Raw genomic sequence first — 20664 nt, forward strand, 5'->3', positions numbered from 1 at the left:
CGAGAAGGGCCCAATAACTAACCTGGGAGGATATCCGGATCAACCACCCTGAAAACAATGTTTTCACTATTTTGGTGTATTACTGAGTAAACCTCACTATGTGTTTTTATCACAGACACCCATTTTCCACTGGTAAACATCGCTAATGTAACTTTGTTAAATATTGACTTTGCGATACTAGGCTTATAAAAAGAAGACATGGAGATATCATAGTTTATTTGACATAAGGTATCCACATGTCTTTTGTAAAAATCAGCTTCTGCCTTGTTCAAACCCAAATATGTTTATCTCGACATTTCGTTATCTCGATATTTTTTTGACGGTCACGATGATTTTCGAGATAAACAAGAGTCAAACTTTTTTTTAGTTTAATTTTTGGGGTTAAAAAATTTCCCAAGGGGTTAAAAGACCCAAAAAGTTTTAAGGTTTATTGACCATTTGGGGTTTTAAAACCCCCTTTTGGGTGCAAGCCATTTTTTCCCTTTGGGCCCCAAAAAAACTATTTTAATTGCTTACCCTTAGTACTTTTTTTGGCCCCGGGAAACAGTTTCCCGAAATGTTTTTAATAAGCTTATAGCTGCAATAGACAAAAAGCTTCTGTCATGTGCAAGATCTAGGTCTCAAGGTCAGTCACATTTGGACTTTACAGGAAATCTTTAATAAAAATATACCTTTAAGGTCACGTTATTGAAATTTTCTTAAATTGTCATTACTTTGTTATTTATGTACAGATTTGCTTAATACTTGGCCAAAAGAACACTTATGACAAAACTGCCAATGATGATTAATTCAAATGTGACCTTGACCTTTGAATGACCTTTACCATCAAGGTCATAATATGAAATATGAATTAAAATTTTTCAAGACCATTGCATTTTCTTTCTTCAATGCATTTGACTTTAGAAGTAAAAAAAAAATTGAGTGTGGTCCCCACCTGGGTGTGGCTCTTTTCAAACAAATATATCTATGATTAAGAAAAACAAGGCTATGATGGTTTTCGATCACTCGCCTAACATGCATGCTAGAAAAAGGGTAAATACAAGTAAATGTTTTTTCTAGGTTGCATAATTTTTTAAATATTTGTAGATGACTGCTATGAAATGCTTCTAGAATAGTAATTTCACACAAGAAGACTTAATCAGTTGTTTTATAATGTAAAATTATATAAACTAAGTGACCCCTGGATGGCCTTATTTTGATCCCTGGAGCATGATTTATGTACTTTAGTAAAGGACCACAAGATGATGCTTCATGCAAAATGCAAAAATTGGGCCTTGTAATTTCAAAGATTTTTTTAGATGTCTACTTGGTAATACTTTATGCCAAATACCTAAGCTCTAGGCATAGTATTTCATAAAGAGAAGACTTAAATGTATTGTCCTATAAGTCTTTATAAACTAAAAATACCTCTTCTGCTTGACCTTTTTATTACCCCAGGGGACTGATTTATATTCATTTTGAAGAGAACTACAAGCTAATACTACATGCCATATATCTTGGCTCTGGGCATTGTATTTTCTGAGAAGAAGATTTTTAAAGATCTCATTTTTAAAGCCTATATTTAGCTCCTGTGACCCACTTTTGCATCAGACTAGAACCATTTATATAACTGTTGTAAAGGACAACCTAAGTATCATGCCAAAATTCATCAAGAAGTTTAGGAGGAGATGATGATTAAAGAAATTGTGGACAACAACCTAAAAAGCTCACCCCTGAGCACTTTTAGCTCACATAAGCTTAAAACAATGAAAAACACACAAAAACAGGAAATAAACTTTATTGCTTTGATTAAGTAAATAAATACAATACTGTAAGCATGGTATTATTTCTGTATAAATATAACCTGAATATAAACAAAACTCACAGAAATACAACATTAAAGCAGCATCCCTACAGTGTATAATGTTGCCCAAGTAAAAATGTTGATATGGGTACAAATTAAGTGCTTTGATCTAGCATCTTTATTTACAATCCACATAAATTACCTATTTTTCTATTACTCTATTTACATGTATAACAGGGTAGACATTTGGTGATAAAAGTACAAAATTCTTTCATATTTTGTATAATTAATTCATAATTGTATATATTCAAAGTCATATAAACTGTATAATTATATAAAATATTTCATAAGTTTGATTTTTTAAAGATTGTTTTATACTAATCTATGGCATGCCACTTGAAAATCATATGTTAACATATTTGCATAATATTCATCAGAGCTACATAAATTATTCTACTCAATGGCACGAAATGCAAATTTTCCTTCATTTGCTTTATAAACATTAAGCTCTTCCAGTTAAACAATAAAACAATTTACTTTGCTTAAGCATATGGTAATTTTCACAATTTGCATACCTACAAATAAATGCTTAAAAAGTCACGTGATACTGTCCCCATGTTTTTCATTCTTCAAAATAAAACAAACTTTAAATTTTTTAGATAAGACAATTCGAACAATGTTGACCTGCACTTTCTATATAGATAGAAATAATGTCCACCACAATAAATAAACTAACCTGCTTCAATAACCAATACTCCCAAAAAACAGCAGATGTTCATTCAAAAAACAGCAGATGTTCATTCAAAAAACAGCAGATGTTCATTTCAAAAAACAGCAGATGTTCATTTCAAAAAACAGCAGATGTTCATTTCAAAAAACAGCAGATGTTCATTTAAAAAAACAGCAGATGTTCATTTCAAAAAACAGCAGATGTTCATTTCAAAAAACAGCAGATGTTCATTTCAAAAAACAGCAGATGCTCATTTCAAAAAACAGCAGATGTTCATTTAAAAAAACAGCAGATGTTCATTTCAAAAAACAGCAGATGTTCATTTCAAATGTTTTTTATTTTATTTTTTTTTAAATCTACAGTCGAGATACCCAAGACTTTGGATCTGTCCTGAAAAATAAACAAAATAAATAAATTAACTTCATTTTATCTTTAGAAAACATTAAACATTGAGATTGAGGATTATATATATATTTAGAAAACTCTAACAGCATATAAGTTACTATTTTATTGCCATCAGCTCCACACTACAGTGATGACTTACAACAGCAAGATTAGAAAAGATATGTGACAGTATCACCACTGCAGCGCCCTCTGTAAGGCAATTACCTCTTTACAACGAAAGTCTTTATTTCTTACGAAAGAAAACATTTACAATAAATTCAATCTCTCTAGAACAACACTTCACAGCAGAAAACAAAATCACTGTCTTCTTAATGGTGTTGCTTAATAGAAGTTGAACTGTAAAAGCTTTCCAGTAGATAACTGAAACTGTTTGTAATTGGTCAGAATCTCAAAGTGGGTGACAAACTGGCTTGTGACTTTTGAACAAAGTGCATGACATTCTGACATTTAGAAACAGTTTTAAAGAAACATATTTCTTAACAAGAGCTGTCCGTAAGACAGCGCGCTCGACTTTTTTAGTGCTTGCCTATAATACAAAACATTGACAGTTAAGGGCCATAATTCAAATAAAATCTTTGACAGAATTACCTTCTCCTGGACATGTTTGGGAATCATGATTGTAAACAAGTATTCCAACTTTCAAATTAATATCTCAAACAGTTCAGTCAAAAAGTGGACTGGTACTAAAAACTTAACCAAGATTCTAAGTCGATAAAAGGCCTTAATTTTTAAAACAAATCCTTGACAGAGTTACCTTCTCTTGCGTACAGATGGGGGTAATGATGTGAAATAGCATTAAAAGTTTCAAAGCAATATCTCAAAGGGTTAAGGCAATAAGTGGATTTTACCCATATTCAATGTATTTTCTAAGTCAAAAAGGGGGCATAATTCTGTCAAAAACCTTGACAGAGTTATGTCCTCTTGTCTGTTGATGAAGGTCGTGATGGTAAACAAGTATGGTCAGTTTCAAAGCAATACCTCCAATGGTTTTGAAATAAAGTGAGGTGGTACAAAAAAACTTAACCAAGATTCTAAGTCGATAAAAGGCCTTAATTTTTAAAACAAATCCTTGACAGAGTTACCTTCTCTTGCGTACAGATGGGGGTAATGATGTGTGAAATAGCATTAAAAGTTTCAAAGCAATATCTCAAAGGGTTAAGGCAATAAGTGGATTTTTACCCATATTCAATGTATTTTCTAAGTCAAAAAGGGGCATAATTCTGTCAAAAACCTTGACAGAGTTATGTCCTCTTGTCTGTTGATGAAGGTCGTGATGGTAAACAAGTTATGGTCAGTTTCAAAGCAATACCTCCAATGGTTTTTGAAATAAAGTGAGGTTGGTACAAAAAACTTAACCAAGCTCAATACACTTTCTAAGTCAAAAAAGGGCCATAATTCTGTCAAAAACCTTGACAGAGTTATGTACTCTTGTCTGTAGATGGAGGTTATGATGGTGAACAAGTATGGTAAGTTTCAAAGCCATACTTGTAATACTTCTGAAATAAAGTGGGGTGGTACGAAAAACTTAACCAAGGTGTGACGCCAACGCCGACGCCGACGCCGGGGCGAGTAGGATAGCTCCCCTTTTCATAGAAAAGTCGAGCTAAAAAATGAAAATAGCTAAGTAGATACATGTACAGTTAAGAAAAAAAGCATACTTGATTTCAGATTTGGATATTTTCTTTCCTGCCTGGAACATTTCAGCTGCCTGTGATACAATGGGGTCAAAGTTCAAGCTGGCAACTGCAACAACATCTTCTCCCCTGTAACATATAAAAACTTACACATTACTCCGAGACTCATGTATATAATGTATGTGTTATTTTATGAGTAGTGTATAGCACAAATAATGAAACCTTAAAAAATGACTGATTGTAGTTTAAAGGTATTTATGAGGATTTAAATGTGTTGGATATGTATGCCAAAGGTTTTAACAAGACATTTATAAAGCAATGTTTCAGCTTGATAAGTGCTGCCATTTTATACGATATTTCAATAAACCCTTCAATTTTCAATAAAACAACCTAGAGATAACTTGCCATCCTGATAGAATTTTTTGTGTGTGAAGATATCTTATCCAAAAGTAATGCACCACAGTTACAAGTGATTTCAATTAAGCAATAACAACCCTTTTCTTATCTGAATACAAGAATATTTTCACTCTATTTCCTATGAAAAATATTAACTATTTCAGTGAGATATAACTACTCAAAACAAACATTTTCTACAAAACAAACATTTTCTATCTTAAACATATTTTATACACTGTAAAATCAAACATTAATATTTCTACTATATATATATAATATGCAACATTACTCACTTTGTATAAAATGCTACAAATTTCATGTCATCAAGATCACCATGAACAACAACATCATCATAACCTGGACCATAACCTATGAAAATATGAGAGAAGTTCTAAATGGACCATAACCCGTAATATATGCAAGATGTTCTTTTTGGCCCATAACCTTAAGATGTAAGATAATTTCCACTAGTGAACCATAACATAACAAGAGGGCCTCTCATTTGCTAGAAAAAAAATCACAAAAGTTCTTCAATGTAGAAATAAGTCATTGGGCCACAATGTGGCAGGGTCACATTGCCATGATTCCCATAACATAGGCTATCAGTCCGTAAAACAATGCAAAATGTCAAGGCAGAAGGTCATTTAGTTCACACAAAACGGTTTTAATATGTTTTCTCATAAAATAATTTACTTAAAATAAGTGAACCCAATTTTTTATTTGAAAAAGATATTCACATGAACTAACCTGATTCAAAGAAAATTCATTTGAGTGAGTTATACAAAAGTCATGTGGGTGCCTCATCCAAATATCTAAGCACTAGGACATGTACATTTGTAGTTTCCAACAAAAACATTTGTCTTCTTATATAAGTTCATGCTAACAAAGAGCCTATTTTACCCATGGAATTTAATCTACTTAACTTTTGTAGAGGACCATACAGTATTGCGCTTTGTTCAACACCCAAGCTCTGCGCATTGCAGTTGGTAAGGAAATTTTTAATGTCTGTTTCATGTAAAAGTCATTGTCACAAAAATGACCTGTAGTACATGTTCATTATTGTTGTTTAAAAGAAGAGGATTTGAATGTGTTTTCATATACAAGTCTTTTAAATTAGTGAACTGAATGACCCACAAGAACCCTCAGGGGACAAGGATAGCTCTCCTTATTCTTCAAAGAGTCGAGCAAAAAATAAGTAAAAATTAAAATCACAAAAAAGTGAAAAGGTTACCTGTGTATCTCACACTCTTGCCATATTGGACAGTCCAGAAATAGGGAACACTTCTGATTGGTTGTTTTTTACCCATAATGCTGTAAGCTGCTGTCCTTCCTATAACAAAACACAAAATTACTGTAAAATTTTTCTCACTGATTTTAGACAATAAATTTGGTCTACTTTGATTTTTTTTTAACAACAGTGTACTCTATTGACAATATCAGGGATGTTAAAAATGGAGCACATCATTCAATCTATACATACATTCTAACACATCATGAAATCTATAAATACATTTTTACATATCAGACTAGACTTTCTAGCGTTTGCACTGGTGTAAGACTGAATGTCATCTTATAAAGTCACATGCTTTTAACTGAGGTTATTCTACTGTCTTTATGAACCAGTTGTTACTTGTATAATAATACGAATCCACTGTTAAGAATGAAGTTTTACATTTGTAATCTTCCATAAGAAAACAGTGAATAAATATACAACATGTATTTAGTAAACAGTGAAAAATTTACTACATTCTTGTATTTAGAAAACTGTGAATAAATACACTATTTTTTGTAATTTACAATTTTTATATATTGGTATACGTAATTTGCAAGAAACAAATCAAATCATAGATATTGCCAAATACAAGAACATCTGGAGCACAAAGAAATGATTTTATATTTTATGATACATTGCAGTTCTCACTAAAAAAATTATAAGCAGACAAATATACAAACCATGAGCATGGGCCATCTGCCAATGTTGAATGTTAACATTTGTTCCACCAACTGTAAAGAGCGGGAATTCAACAATGTCTCCTGCTGCATAAACATCGGCCTGATCTGTTGCCATGTTCTAGAATAAATTAGCAGTACTTCATTTTGAAAAAAATTGTGTTCAGTTTTGAACCGAACTAATATTTTCAAAATAATAGACTCTGAGGATTTTTACTGTAAATTTTGATAAAGGAAAACCGTAACTGCTCATTTTTCGTAAGCGTCTTTTACATCTTGGTGCTCATATCAGAGCTAGATGGCATCAACAGACTGTAATTGTTTGAATATAAAGATGTTATAAGTCATTGTTAAAGTACAATACTTAATTAGGTTTTGCATATGTTTATGAGTCATTATTGTAAAGAAAAGCATTGGTAGCGATCCCTAGTATATAAGATTAACACTGAGGTAACTGTCTGCTGGGATATGCCTGATATACTGCTTAAGGGCGGTGGTGGCATAATTGTTAAGGGTCTGCCACTCAGTGCATAGATGGTGGGTTTGAGACCTAGTCATATCACAACTGTTTCCTATTATGAAACCAGTACTGGATACTTTTAGGACTCAACCATGAAGCAGAGATGAAAGTGAAAGATAAGTTTCAGCAACTTATTTCAAGACTTGAAGCAAATACAACAAGACAAAATATCCATTATAGGCTGTAATGACTTAACCAAAATAATATTTCAATCCTGTTGCAATGCATTGTACAATTTCTTATTGTGTTATCTTTGTATGAAAGTAACAAAGGACATAAACTTTTCCTTGGAAAATATTTTTGCTGATTCCAACAAAATTTAAAGTAACTTAATCCTAACCAGGAATATTAACTTACTCAGCTTTCAAGCTTGATAAAACCGTTCATCCTGTTTTGGCAAAATTTCAAGATAAATATTGACTGAACAGTGCAGACAATGATCAGATGGCGAGGATGTGCCTGTTTGTTTTGGTCCACTGGTCATATGGTAATAATTGCTTGCAGACCGAACGCTAAATCAAGGTTTATCAAATTGTAACAAAATAGTTTTACCTCATTAACCGGCACAAATCCCCGATCCGTCATTTTAATACCAGAATCCTTGAGGAAAGCAGTAGCTGGTACAACACCTAGATATATATTAATTTAAATACATAAAATTTAGTGTTGTATTACCTTACAGAATTTTACAATCTCTTCAAATACACAACTGAATGACCGCATAAGTACTGTTTTATCATTTAAATACTAAAACCATGTTGTGTTGTCACATATCCAGTCAATCTATTTGTTTATTTATATGAAGTTTTAAGCAACATCAACACTATTAGAGTCATATGACAACTTTCATACTTTAATGGATGGAGGAAGAAATTCAGGGGCCCCTCTACCATTATTTAAGGTATGAGCAGGCACCCGAGTAGAGCCACTGCCCTTCACATAGCAGGAAAGTTTCTTCACATCCACATACCCTATGCATATGTATAAGATAATCCACTAGATAAAGATTTAAGATAGAAGAAAACCTGCCACTTAATGCAAAAGTCTGACAGCCAATATCATAAATATTTCAAACCAATGTATCTTACAAAAACAACAACAAAACAATCAACACACCAAAATGACCCTACCTACACCCAGTATGGCAACATCAGCTGGTATTTTGGTCCCATTTGACAGCACTGCTTCTGATAATTTGCCATTTTGTCCTATAAATTCCTTAATACCTGCTTCAAAGTGGAACTTAACTCCTTTCTCCTCATGCATCTAAAATTCAAAGTTAAACAATTCTTTTAAAACAATGACCTCAAAACGTTAATATTAAATATGAGAGGGATTATTCATCTTGATATTGAATATTTGAGATAAAGATTTACATGTAACTTGTTTGGATATTCTTGAACAAAGAAAGATCATTATTAAATATACTGGAAAGTAAAAAATAGTAAAAAGCATAAGTATTTCATGCATAGGACAAATTGGTTCGATATTTTGAAAAACATTAAAATAATGTCACACTGATTTAATTTACTACAGAGACAAAATGTGTTTATCTTTAACCTTGAAAAATGGTAGTGAATACCCATTAATCTAATAGATGATAAACAAAGTTTTAAATTTGTTCCAACATTTCCATGTTTTCCTCTAAAATTAGTTTATGTTAAGGATTAAATTCTTGTTTAAACATTGATTTTTTATGAATAATGTATGTAAAAAAAAATTTGCTTAAATATTCACAAACTTAAATGTTTAGTGAGATATTGCTTTTTGAAAAAAATATATTCATAAATATTTAATTAAAAATTGTTTCTGTGCTATCATTTACAAGAGTTTTTTATGCCCTGCTCATACCTTTCTTTAAAATAAAAAGTTAAAAACATGTTTCTTCTAGACCTGTTTACATTTGGGGGAGGTTGCAAGGTAAAAGGAGAGTAAGCTACACATTCAGGGAACATTGATCTAATCTTTTTTCCCAAATATAATTTGCATTGAGAAGGCTTATTTCATTGAAACGCTCACTTATGTAAAAGAACTCTACACTATAAAGTGTAAAATAACTTGTACAACAAAACCCGAGATAGAGACAACCCTTGTAAACGAAAACTTTTACAGCAGATTTTTTTTTCAATCAAATACATCTATATATACATGTAATTAAAATTACAGTATAAACAATAAAGAGTGAATTAACACTGAATTTATAAATACTTCTTGTAAAATATAATGCAAAATTTCTTGCTTTTTCTCCCTTACACAAGGGTTGTTTCTAAATTGAGGTTTGGGTACAGATATCTTACTATTACATCTATGCCTTCCAATTTAAACTAACATGCAATGTTACTTGGAATAAGAACACTTAAAATCTGGCTAGTCTAGCATGAGTGGTTTTATATAAATGCTATTTGTCAAACAATGTAAACACTTCAGAATCATGCAAAGCTCAACTGTAAAATTCTGGCCTCATGAAGGATTACGTTTGCAAGTAATTAACATGCAGCATGAACATGTAAATGAGTACACTTAATCCTTTAAACAGTTTTAAACCCAAAAATTGTTATCCAGAACTAAGCAAATGTGGCTTTTTCCAAGCCAATCCCCTGGAACAAACAAACTTTTATGGCTATAGTTTCACATTTACGGCTATGGCTCCACTATGCACTACACTGCTGCACTCATTTTTGAAGTTGTAACTATTAAAATTTGTTTGTCCCCGTTAACTAGCTGAAGCAACTGAAAATATGCTTAGTTCCTGAGTAAGTCTATTGCAAGGTTTGGATTTAAAAGTTTTTAAACCCTAAGTCTATATGCATAGTCACACAGGCTTCTTAAGAAGTGGGTTTTTTTTCGGCAGAAAGATATAATTATACACTGTACTGACTGTAAATAATAATCTCATATGCCAGAAAAACAAAGGGTGCAAAGAAAATATAACTGTACTAATAAATCTTCTATATGCTACCATAAATAAAACTCTAATATATCAATCCAAAACAATACCTTTTTAAATACTTGCCCAACTTTTTTTCCGAATATATTCTCTAACGGGCAATCAGTGCGACACAAAACATGAACATTGCTCGCTTTTGCAGACATATACGAAGCCACTTCTAGCCCTACAGATATATCAAATTAACATTTACTCCACATAGTTCTTGTCTAACTTTTTAAATGCTAGCCTTTTACAGTATAGAGCCTGGTCAGTACTGTACAGAAGCGCAGGCTTGCCTGGCTCTAAACTGGTGGCCAGAGCTCGATCCTCACTTAGAAGTCCAAGCAGGTTAAGAGTTAAATGCTAGCTCCAATCAGGACCACTGCCAAAGGCACTAGTAAAGATCCAGGCCTGAAGGGTGCACATCCATGTAGCATGGTGTAGCACGACAGAACTCTTTGCTGCTGGCTGCTTTTTTTTAGCATTTTGATATTCCCTACAATTAACAATGGACTGTCCCAGATTCAATGCAAGACAAGTCCATTAGATAGATATAGCAGGGTTAGGAATAGGATCATATGTGTGGTGTCCATGGATGAGTGAATATATAGACACACACTGGAACTGTTCCTGGAACCAACCAGTACGAGACACCAACCTAAAATCAACCAGAAACTCTATCCAGCGATAAAATTCCATGAAATGTAAAACAGCCCTTAAATAATTGTGCTTTAAGAAACTGTATGAAAGGTGAAGTCCTGATCAAATCAGAAACTATAATTATGCTCATATGAGAATTTTACGTGAACATAAAAAAGCAAACCTACAAACTCTGTAGAAACAGAATCAGACATGTTACATTATTATATAACTGTGTATTGTGTGTTAGCAACTAAAGCTGTGATGCTGAAAGCAAATAACTAATAAGCAGTCTAAAGCGATGGAGTACTGGCATCCATATACCAAAATCCAAGGTTATAAAATCCAACTTGAGATGTGACAACCAGTCTCCATATGTTACACAGTCTGTCATTGGTCAATTTCTAATATTGAAAATTTAAATCAATCACTAAAATCCTGCTCCAAATATAATAAGCACTGCCATTGGGCCATTTAAAACTTCAAATTTCAAAATCAACCAATGAAAGCCTTCACCAAATGTTATATACTCCGTCATTGGTTAATTTTGGATTGTTTATTAGAATTGACCAATGAAAACCAGTTTTTTTCCATTCAGTACACAGTCACCCTTTGAGCAGTCTATAAAAAGGAAAAATTATTAATGTAATTTTCTATTATATTTCATATGAAAATGAGCAGACTGCATGCTCTAATTAGTTTCAGACTGGTCGTCAGATCTTTTTTTTGAAAACCTTGGACTCAGAAATAAGGGGACATAACTGTAGATTGGTACCTTTTGTAACACTCCGCCCACTTTTTCTCCAAGAGCAAGTTGGAATGGGACTTTAATTATATCAACAACAGACAGGGTTTTAGCCTTGTCGGCCAGATAAGCTGCCACTTCCATACCTAGAATAGTGCCGATAATATTGTGACTGAAGCTGATAAAATCTAAGTGTACATTATGAATCATTTACATATATTGTGAAATTCATTACCCAGAAGTCACTCCTGAAATGCTTATATTAAGTGTATTATATAGCTTGGTTATAAAGCTTCTATTAAGCTTAAGTAAGCTTATGTTAAGCTAAACAAAAACAATACAAAAGAATATACAATAAAGCTGATGGCAATTATTTGTTTTGGTTAGGATGATAAGGTGCGTGGAATTTCTTTCAAGTCAATTTCTATCTGCAGTGAAATCATTAACCTTGAATAAATGCAGAAGCCCCTTCAATAATTGAGGTAGACAGCAGAGGTCCCTTCATTATTGATTAAGACTGCAGATGCCTCTTCAATAATTGAGGTAGACAGCCGATGTCCCTTCAATAATTGAGGAAGACTGCAATAATTGAGGAAAACTGCAGATGCCTCTTCAATAATTGAGATAGACAGCACATGTCCCTTCAATAATTGAGGAAGACTGCAGATGCCTCTTCAATAATTGACTGCAGAGGTCCCTTTATTAATTGAGAAAGTCTGCAGATGCCTCTTCAATAATTGAGGTAGACAACAGATGTCCCTTCAATAATTGAGGAAGACTGCAGATGCCTCTTCAATAATTGAGGTAGACAGCAGATGTCCCTTCAATAATTGAGGTAGATTGCAGATGCCTCTTCAATAATTGAGGTAGACAGCAGATGTCCTTCAATAATTGAGAAAGATTGCAGAAGCCCCTTCAATAATTGAGGTAGACAGCAGATGTCCCTTCAATAATTGAGGAAGACTGCAGAAGCCCCTTCAATAATTGAGGTAGACAGCAGATGTCCCTTCAATAATTGAGAAAGGACTGCAGATGTCTCTTCAATAATTGAGGAAGACTGCAGAGGTCCTTCAAAAAATTGAGGAAGGCTGCAGATGCCTCTTCAATAATTGACTGCAGAGGTCCCTTCATAATTGAGGAAGATTGCAAAGGTCCGGAAGACTGTAGATGCCCCTTCATTAATTGAGGTAGACAGCAGATGTCCCTTCAATAATTGAGGTAGATTGCAGATGTCCAAGACTGCAGATGCCTCCTTAATAATTGAGGAAGACTGCAGAGGTCCCTTCATTATTGAGGAAGACTGCAGATGCCTCTTCAATAATTGACTGCAGAGGTCCCTTTATTAATTGAGAAAGTCTGCAGATGCCTCTTCAATAATTGAAGTAGACAACAGATGTCCCTTCAATAATTGAGGAAGACTGCAGATGCCTCTTCAATAATTGAGATAGACAGCAGATGTCCCTTCAATAATTGAGGTAGATTGCAGATGCCTCTTCAATAATTGAGGTAGACAGCAGATGTCCCTTCAATAATTGAGAAAGATTGCAGAAGCCCCTTCAATAATTGAGGTAGACAGCAGATGTCCCTTCAATAATTGAGGAAGACTGCAGAAGCCCCTTCAATAATTGAGGTAGACAGCAGATGTCCCTTCAATAATTAAGAAAGACTGCAGATGCCTCTTCAATAATTGAGGAAAACTGCAGAGGTCCCTTCAATAATTGAGGAAGGCTGCAGATGCCTCTTCAATAATTGACTGCAGAGGTCCCTTTATTAATTGAGGAAGATTGCAAAGGTCCGGAAGACTGTAGATGCCCCTTCAATAATTGAAGTAGACAACAGATGTCCCATCAATAATTGAGGTAGACAGCAGATGTCCCTTCAATAATTAAGAAAGACTGCAGATGTCTCTTCAATAATTGAGGAAGACTGCAGAGGTCCCTTCAAAAATTGAGGAAGGCTGCAGATGCCTCTTCAATAATTGACTGCAGAGGTCCCTTCATTAATTGAGGAAGATTGCAAAGGTCCGGAAGACTGTAGATGCCCCTTCATTAATTGAGGTAGACAGCAGATGTCCCTTCAATAATTGAGGTAGATTGCAGATGTCCAAGACTGCAGATGCCTCCTTAATAATTGAGGAAGACTGCAGAGGTCCCTTCATTAATTGAGGAAGACTGCAAAGGTCCAGAAGACTTTAGATGCCCCTTCATTAATTGAGGTAGACAGCAGATGTCCCTTCAATAATTGAGGAAGACTGCAGATGTCCCTTCAATAATTGAGGAAGACTGTAGATGCCCCTTCATTAATTTAGGTAGACAGCAGATGTCCCTTTAATAAATGAGGAAGACTGTAGATGCCCCTTCATTGAGGAAGACTGCAGAGGTCTTTTCAATAATTGGGGAAGACTGCACATGCCTCTTCAATAATTGAGGAAGACTGCAAAGGTCCCTTCAATAATTGAAGAAGACTGCAGATGCCTCTTCAATAATTCAGAAAGACTGCAGAGGTCCCTTCATTAATTGAGGAAGACTGCAGAGGTCTGGAAGACTGTAGAGGCCCCTTCAATAATTAAAGAAGACTGCACATGCCTCTTCAATAATTAAGGAAGACTGTAGAGGTCCCTTCAATAATTAAGGAAGACTGCAGATGCCTCTTCAATAATTGAGGAAGACTGCAGAGGTCCCTTCAATAATTGAGAAAACTGCAGAGGTCCCTTCATTAATTGAGGAACACTGCTGAGGTCCCTTCAATAATTGAGAAAACTGCAGAGGTCCCTTCATTAATTGAGGAAGACTGCAGATGCCAGAAGACTGTAGATGCCCCTTCATTAATTGAGGAAGACAGCACATGCCTCTTCAATAATTGAGGAAGAGGGTGGAAGACTGTAGATGCCCCTTCAATAAATGAGGTAGACTGCAGAAGTCCCTTCAATAATTGAGGAAGATTGCAGAGGTCCGTTCAATAATTGAGAAAGATTGTAGATGCCCCTTCAATAATTGACTGCAGAGGTCCCTTCATTAATTGATGAAGACTGCAGAGGTCCCTTCAATAACTGAGAAAGATTGTAGATGTCCCTTCAATAATTGACTGCAGAGGTCCCTTCATTAATTGAGAAAGACTGTAGATGCCCCTTCAATAAATGAGGTAGACTGCAGAGGTCCCTTCAATAATTGAGGAAGATTGCAGAGGTCCGTTCAATAATTGAGAAAGATTGTAGATGCCCCTTCAATAATTGACTGCAGAGGTCCCTTCATTAATTGATGAAGATTGTAGATGCCCCTTCAATAATTGACTGCAGAGGTCCGTTCAATAATTGAGAAAGATTGTAGATGCCCCTTCAATAATTGACTGCAGAGGTCCCTTCATTAATTGAGAAAGATTGTAGATGCCCCTTCAATTATTGACTGCAGAGGTCCCTTCAATAATTGAGAAAGATTGTAGATGCCCCTTCAATAATTGACAGCAGAGGTCCCTTCATTAATTGAGAAAGATTGTAGATGCCCCTTCAATAATTGACTGCAGAGGTCCCTTCATTGATTGAGAAAGACTGCAGATGCCCCTTCATTAATTGAGGAAGACTGCAGAGGACCCTTCAATAATTGAGGAAGACTGCAGATGCCCCTTCAATAATTGAGGAAGATTGCAGATGCCCTTTCAATAATCGAGGTAGACTGCAGATGACCCTTCAATTATTGAGGAAGACTGTAGATGCCACTTCAATAATTGAGGAAGATTGCAGATGCCCCTTCAATAACTGAGGAAGACTGCAGATGCCCCTTCAATAATTGAGGAAGACAACAGATGACCCTTCAATAATTGAGAAAGACTGCAGATGACCCTTCAATAATTGAGGTAGATTGCAGATGACCCTTCAGTTATTGAGGAAGACTGCAGATTTCCCTTCAATAACTGAGGAAGACGCAGATGCTCCTTCAATAATTGAGTAAGACTGCAGATGACCCTTCAATAATTGAGGTAGACTGCAGATGACCCTTCAATAATTGAGGAAGACTGCAGATGACCCTTCAATAATTGAGGTAGACTGCAGATGTCCCTTCAATAATTGAGGTTAGACTGCAGATGCCCCTTCAATAATTGCCTGAAGGTTGCAGATGCCCCTTCAATAATTGCTGAAGGTTGCAGATGCCCCTTCAATAATTGAGGAAGACTGCAGAATACCCTTCAATAATTGAGGTAGATTGCAGATGCCCCTTCAATAATTGAGGAAGACTGCAGGTGCCTTATAAATAATTGAGGAAGACTGCAGATGCCCCTTCAATAATTAAGGAAGACTGCAGATGCCCCTTCTATATTTGAGGAAGACTGCAGATGCCTCTTCAATAATTGGGGAAGACTGCAGGTGCCTCTTCAATAACTGAGGAAGACTGCAGGTGCCTTATAAATAATTGAGGAAGACTGCAGATGCCCCTTCAATAATTAAGGAAGACTGCAGATGCCCCTTCTATATTGAGGAAGACTGCAGATGCCCCTTCTATATTTGAGGAAGACTGCAGATGCCCCTTCTATATTTGAGGAAGACTGCAGATGCCCCTTCAATAATTGAGGAAGACTGCACATACCTCTTCATACCATTCTTCTAAAAGCTGGCTGGACTGCTTCCTCAACTGTATGAAGTCCATGACTTAAATTCACAGCAATCATCCCCCAATGTTAGACAAGTGATATGAAGTCATTAATATTATCAATTTAGCCAAAGAAGCCCCAAATATAATGAGGTTTAAATTTTAAATATAAAGTGCAAACTCTTGGGGTGATACAAAAATAAGCTATGAGTTTGAGCAAAAACAAAAATTAATAGCCTATGATTGTGTTAGTGAGAAATGATAGATAACATTTGTTCCCTAATCTGTAGGAAGAACAATAACTTCCATCCTCCTCCTTCAGCCCCCCCCCCCCCCCCCACACTCTCAATACCCATACAAATATTAACCCATTTCAGAAAACATGTGTAAATCTGCTAGCTAGACACCTAAAGTTGTGCCTTTGTAAGACTAAGTAATCTAAGCAGAGGAGCAGAACCCACACGTTTACTTTATGCTGGATAGCTTACTCAAATAAAAGAATCCAAACCCCCTTGAAAAATTCAAACCCACATTGGTAAGGGGCAAGTGATTCAAAGTCATGAAACTTAGTTACTTTATTTATGTGTTAAAAAATGAGCTCTTGCCCTAAAACAAAGTTTTTTTCATACAGCAAATATGAATAGTAATGATTATTATTTAACAGTAAAATATAAAATTAGACATGCTAACAGCAAAATGTCAAGTTATTTTTATTTTCATCTGTTCACTGACCATTTATGCTTTAAGGCAATAAAAGCACATCCCTGCCCATCTTTACATCCTATAATAACAATTTTCTATAACCCTACAGACAATGTAACTCAAAAATAAAATACTGACCAATAAAAGAGGACCCAATTATCACTACATTTTTTCCGTTGGCAGCCTCCGCAATTTTGTTAGCATCATCTGGTGTTCGTAAACTGAACACATTTTGTAAATCCACACCTGGGATAGGTAAAACACGAGGTCTGAAATAAAGTAAAGTGAGTGTATATGATTTAATTACAACACATCACTAAGAATAAAATTATATTGTGTTAGCCTTTGGCAAGCATGATGTGGTTTTATTCAAAAATTTTAAACCATCACAAACACAACATTCTATTTATAGTGTATACATGAAATAAGAACTTATTATAGTAAAATAAAATCATTTTTCAATGGCACGCTTATAGTGTGAAGCAAGCTTTTAGTGTGTCCTTAAACTATGTTTGTTTAACTTAAATGATGTTACCTTAAAATATATAAATGGCCAAGCAATACATTCCATTTTTACACAGTCGCAACAACAGCATGTGTAACAGTGTATGTTATAAATCTTGTAGCTTTCTTTTCAATAAATTACATCGTTTTGACTCAAAAGTTTGCAACATTTTATATCTCTAAACAGAATATCTAATCTGCATGCAAGGGACACAACTTTGAATTCCAGCCAGTAGTTGCAGAAAATAGCATTTAAACGATTATTGCTCTATATCCATACTGCATAACTAATCAAGGGCTAATACTCTTATGAAGGGTCTGACCAGAACAAGGCGAAGATATATGCACTTCTCTTCGAATTGTTGGTTCCCATAAAGTTTGGTTGAATTACAATCAGTAGTTGCAGAGAAATAGTGCGAAAACAAAATTCGGACGGATGGATGGACGGACTGGAGGAAGGACAGACAATACCAAAACAATATCCCCCTGCCGATGGAATAAAAAACTGAGCTACCAACAGTACAGAGCCGTTCCAGACCTCACAAAAGAGCAGGCAAGCTGGCTCTATACTGGTCGTATTGCCTTATCACATTTAGTTCAAGCAGGTTAAAGGTTAAAGTCTAAAGAGTAAAATATTTTATCATTACATATATTTCAGAAAAAAAACAAGAGCCGGTTGAACCGGGTGATGCTCCCCGAATAGGTTTTGGACACAGAAAGGTATACCTCTTGTTGTGTCAGAGTTATGCCACAGACAAAGTTCAAAGTGTTAAAACAACCCAAATATTGTGCACAACACATTGTCTCAATATGGTGATCATTTTTGTGAAATAGTTGTAAAATCCGACTTCAAATATCGAAGTAATGCGCCGGACATGGTTTTGCTGCAAGGTCATGCTGTGACCTTGACCTTCAAGGTAGGGACCCAAATGTTGCATGCGGCACGTCAATTCAATATGGTGATCATCTCTGTGAAATAGTTGTTATATCCGACTTCCAGTAACAAAGTTATGGGCCGGACACGATTTTGCTGCAAGGTCATGCCTTGACCTTGACCTTCAAGGTAGCGACCCAAATGTTGTGCGGGACACAATGTCTCATTGTGGTGATCATTTCTGTGAAATAGTTGTAAAATCCGACTTCAAATAATGAAGTTATGTGCCGGACACGATTTTGCTGCAAGGTCATGCTGTGTCCTTGGCCTTCAAGGTAGCGAACCAAATGTTGCGCTCGACATGCCATTTTAATATGGCTATCATTTCTGTGAAATAGTTTAAAAATCTGACTTCAAATAAGGAAGTTATGGGCCGTACACGATTTTGCTGCAAGGTCATGCTGTGACCTTGACCTTCAAGGAAGTGACCCAGATGTTGCGTGCGACACATCGTCTCAATATGGTGATCATTTCTGTGAAATATTTTTAAAATCCGACTTCAAATAACAAAGTTATGGACCGGACACGATTTTGCTGCAAGGTCATGCTGTGACCTTGACCTTCAAGGTAGCGACCCAAATCTTGTGCGCGACACGTCGTCTCAATATGGTGATCATTTCTGTGATCCGACTTCAAATAATGATGTTATGGACCGGACACGATTTTGCTGCAAGGTCATGCTGTGACCTTGACCTTCATGGAAGCCACCCAGATGTTGCGCGCGACAAGTCGTCTCAATATGGTGATCATTTCTGTGAAAAAGTTTTAAAATCCGACTTCAAATAACTAGGTAATGGGCTGGACACGATTTTGCTGCAAGGTCATGCTGTGACCTTGACCTTCAAGGTAGTGACCAAAATGTTGCACGCGACACGTCGTCTCAATATGGTGATCATTTCTGTGAAATAGTTTTAAAATCCGACTTCAAATAACAAAGTTATGGGCCGGACACGAATTTGGGATGTACATACGTACGGACGGACGGACAACCCGACGACTATATGCTCCCCCGAAATTTTTCGGGGAGCATAAAAACATATACTTACTGTCCCCCAGTTGCAATCATTAATGTGTCGTATTTAGAAGAACTGCCATCAACAAAACTAACACTTTTATTGGACGTATCAACTGACTTCACCTTAAATACAAGAAATTATGTACATTGTATGTTTATTTATTATGTTGGGGTCAACAGATTTTTTACAGTATTTAAATCGCATACATTGAATTTTTCTATTTGAGTTACCGTATGTTTCAAACAGACAAACATTTTTTATGTCAATTAGTTTCTGTTAGACATTCCTGAATAAGAACTTTTGTCTAAAGTGTCCTTCCATACATTCAATTAGGCAAAAGCAGGCATCTGCCAAAAATCACTATCTTTCTTTATGCCTATTAGACAGAATTTTTCTAAAATAAGATTCACACCCCTGATGGAATTCAAACCCAGATATTTTTTTTTTTTGATTGGGTTTTACTTCACACCGACACAGTATAGGTCATTTGGCGCCGTTCCAGCTTTACTGGTGGAGGAGGACCTCAGGTGCCCCAAACCCAGATATAATGGGCAACAGATTAAAAATAAGCAACCATTACCACCGAGGTCACCAAGGTGCTCCTTAATTTCCTTGATACAGAAAACCAAATGCCTTGAATCAATATTGGTAACTTACTGAACATCAATTCTGCATTGTAATATGTTCACTTATTTTAATATAATGTATTCAAACAATAGACAGTAGAAATACACAACTACCAAATGTTATTACCTCACAATCAGTTTTTACTGTGATGTCATTTGATTTGTAGAAGTCAGCATTTCTTAATGCGATTGCATCTGGTTTAATGTCCATTGCCTGTAATAAATTAAAAACATGACAATAAGAAGTGGTTTACACGTCTGCATCCAAATCCATAAATCATAGGTCTGATGCGTTTGTTTCATTTTTTTCCTATATATATAGCCAGCAATTAAAGCAGCACACCTCCAGATTCATGTTGATTTTCATGAAAAATTTGAACATTAATTATAAAGTATAAAAATGTGAAGTAACCAAAAGTAAGCAATTTGCACATTATCAATGTCACTTGTATTCCATGTTTATTACCAAAAAGAAGTCTAAATATGTAAAAATAGCCCTTACTGCATTAGTAACACAGTAGAAATATTTATGTAATTACTGAAAAATCAGCCATTATTTGGACATAACATG

The 20664-nt window shown here is 35.2% G+C and overlaps 1 protein-coding gene across 9 annotated transcripts in view; it reads right to left on the minus strand.

The window, feature by feature from the left end:
• Nucleotides 1–1761: 1761 nt before the first annotated feature.
• The window catches only part of LOC132715583 (apoptosis-inducing factor 3-like), a 44846-nt gene continuing 25943 nt past the window's right edge, over nucleotides 1762–20664 (minus strand). For 8 of the 9 annotated variants that reach the window (XM_060698595.1, XM_060698593.1, XM_060698600.1 and 5 more), the window contains exons 6-16: nucleotides 20221–20307; nucleotides 19498–19589; nucleotides 17152–17282; nucleotides 11762–11877; nucleotides 8549–8684; nucleotides 7971–8047; nucleotides 6902–7019; nucleotides 6180–6278; nucleotides 5242–5317; nucleotides 4577–4681; nucleotides 1762–2903 (exon numbers count right to left, since the gene is read on the minus strand). In XM_060698595.1, the coding sequence (XP_060554578.1) occupies nucleotides 2870–2903; nucleotides 4577–4681; nucleotides 5242–5317; nucleotides 6180–6278; nucleotides 6902–7019; nucleotides 7971–8047; nucleotides 8549–8684; nucleotides 11762–11877; nucleotides 17152–17282; nucleotides 19498–19589; nucleotides 20221–20307 (1071 nt within the window). In that variant the 3' untranslated portion in view covers nucleotides 1762–2869. Of the gene's footprint in view, nucleotides 2904–4576; nucleotides 4682–5241; nucleotides 5318–6179; nucleotides 6279–6901; nucleotides 7020–7970; nucleotides 8048–8548; nucleotides 8685–10415; nucleotides 10532–11761; nucleotides 11878–17151; nucleotides 17283–19497; nucleotides 19590–20220; nucleotides 20308–20664 lie in introns of all 9 variants that reach the window. The other variant, XM_060698594.1, reaches the window with a different exon arrangement.

Source organism: Ruditapes philippinarum, unplaced genomic scaffold (genome assembly GCF_026571515.1).
Source record: "Ruditapes philippinarum isolate M1 unplaced genomic scaffold, ASM2657151v2 ctg1958_1_1_1_1, whole genome shotgun sequence".
Classification (NCBI taxonomy): Eukaryota; Metazoa; Mollusca; class Bivalvia; order Venerida; family Veneridae; genus Ruditapes; species Ruditapes philippinarum.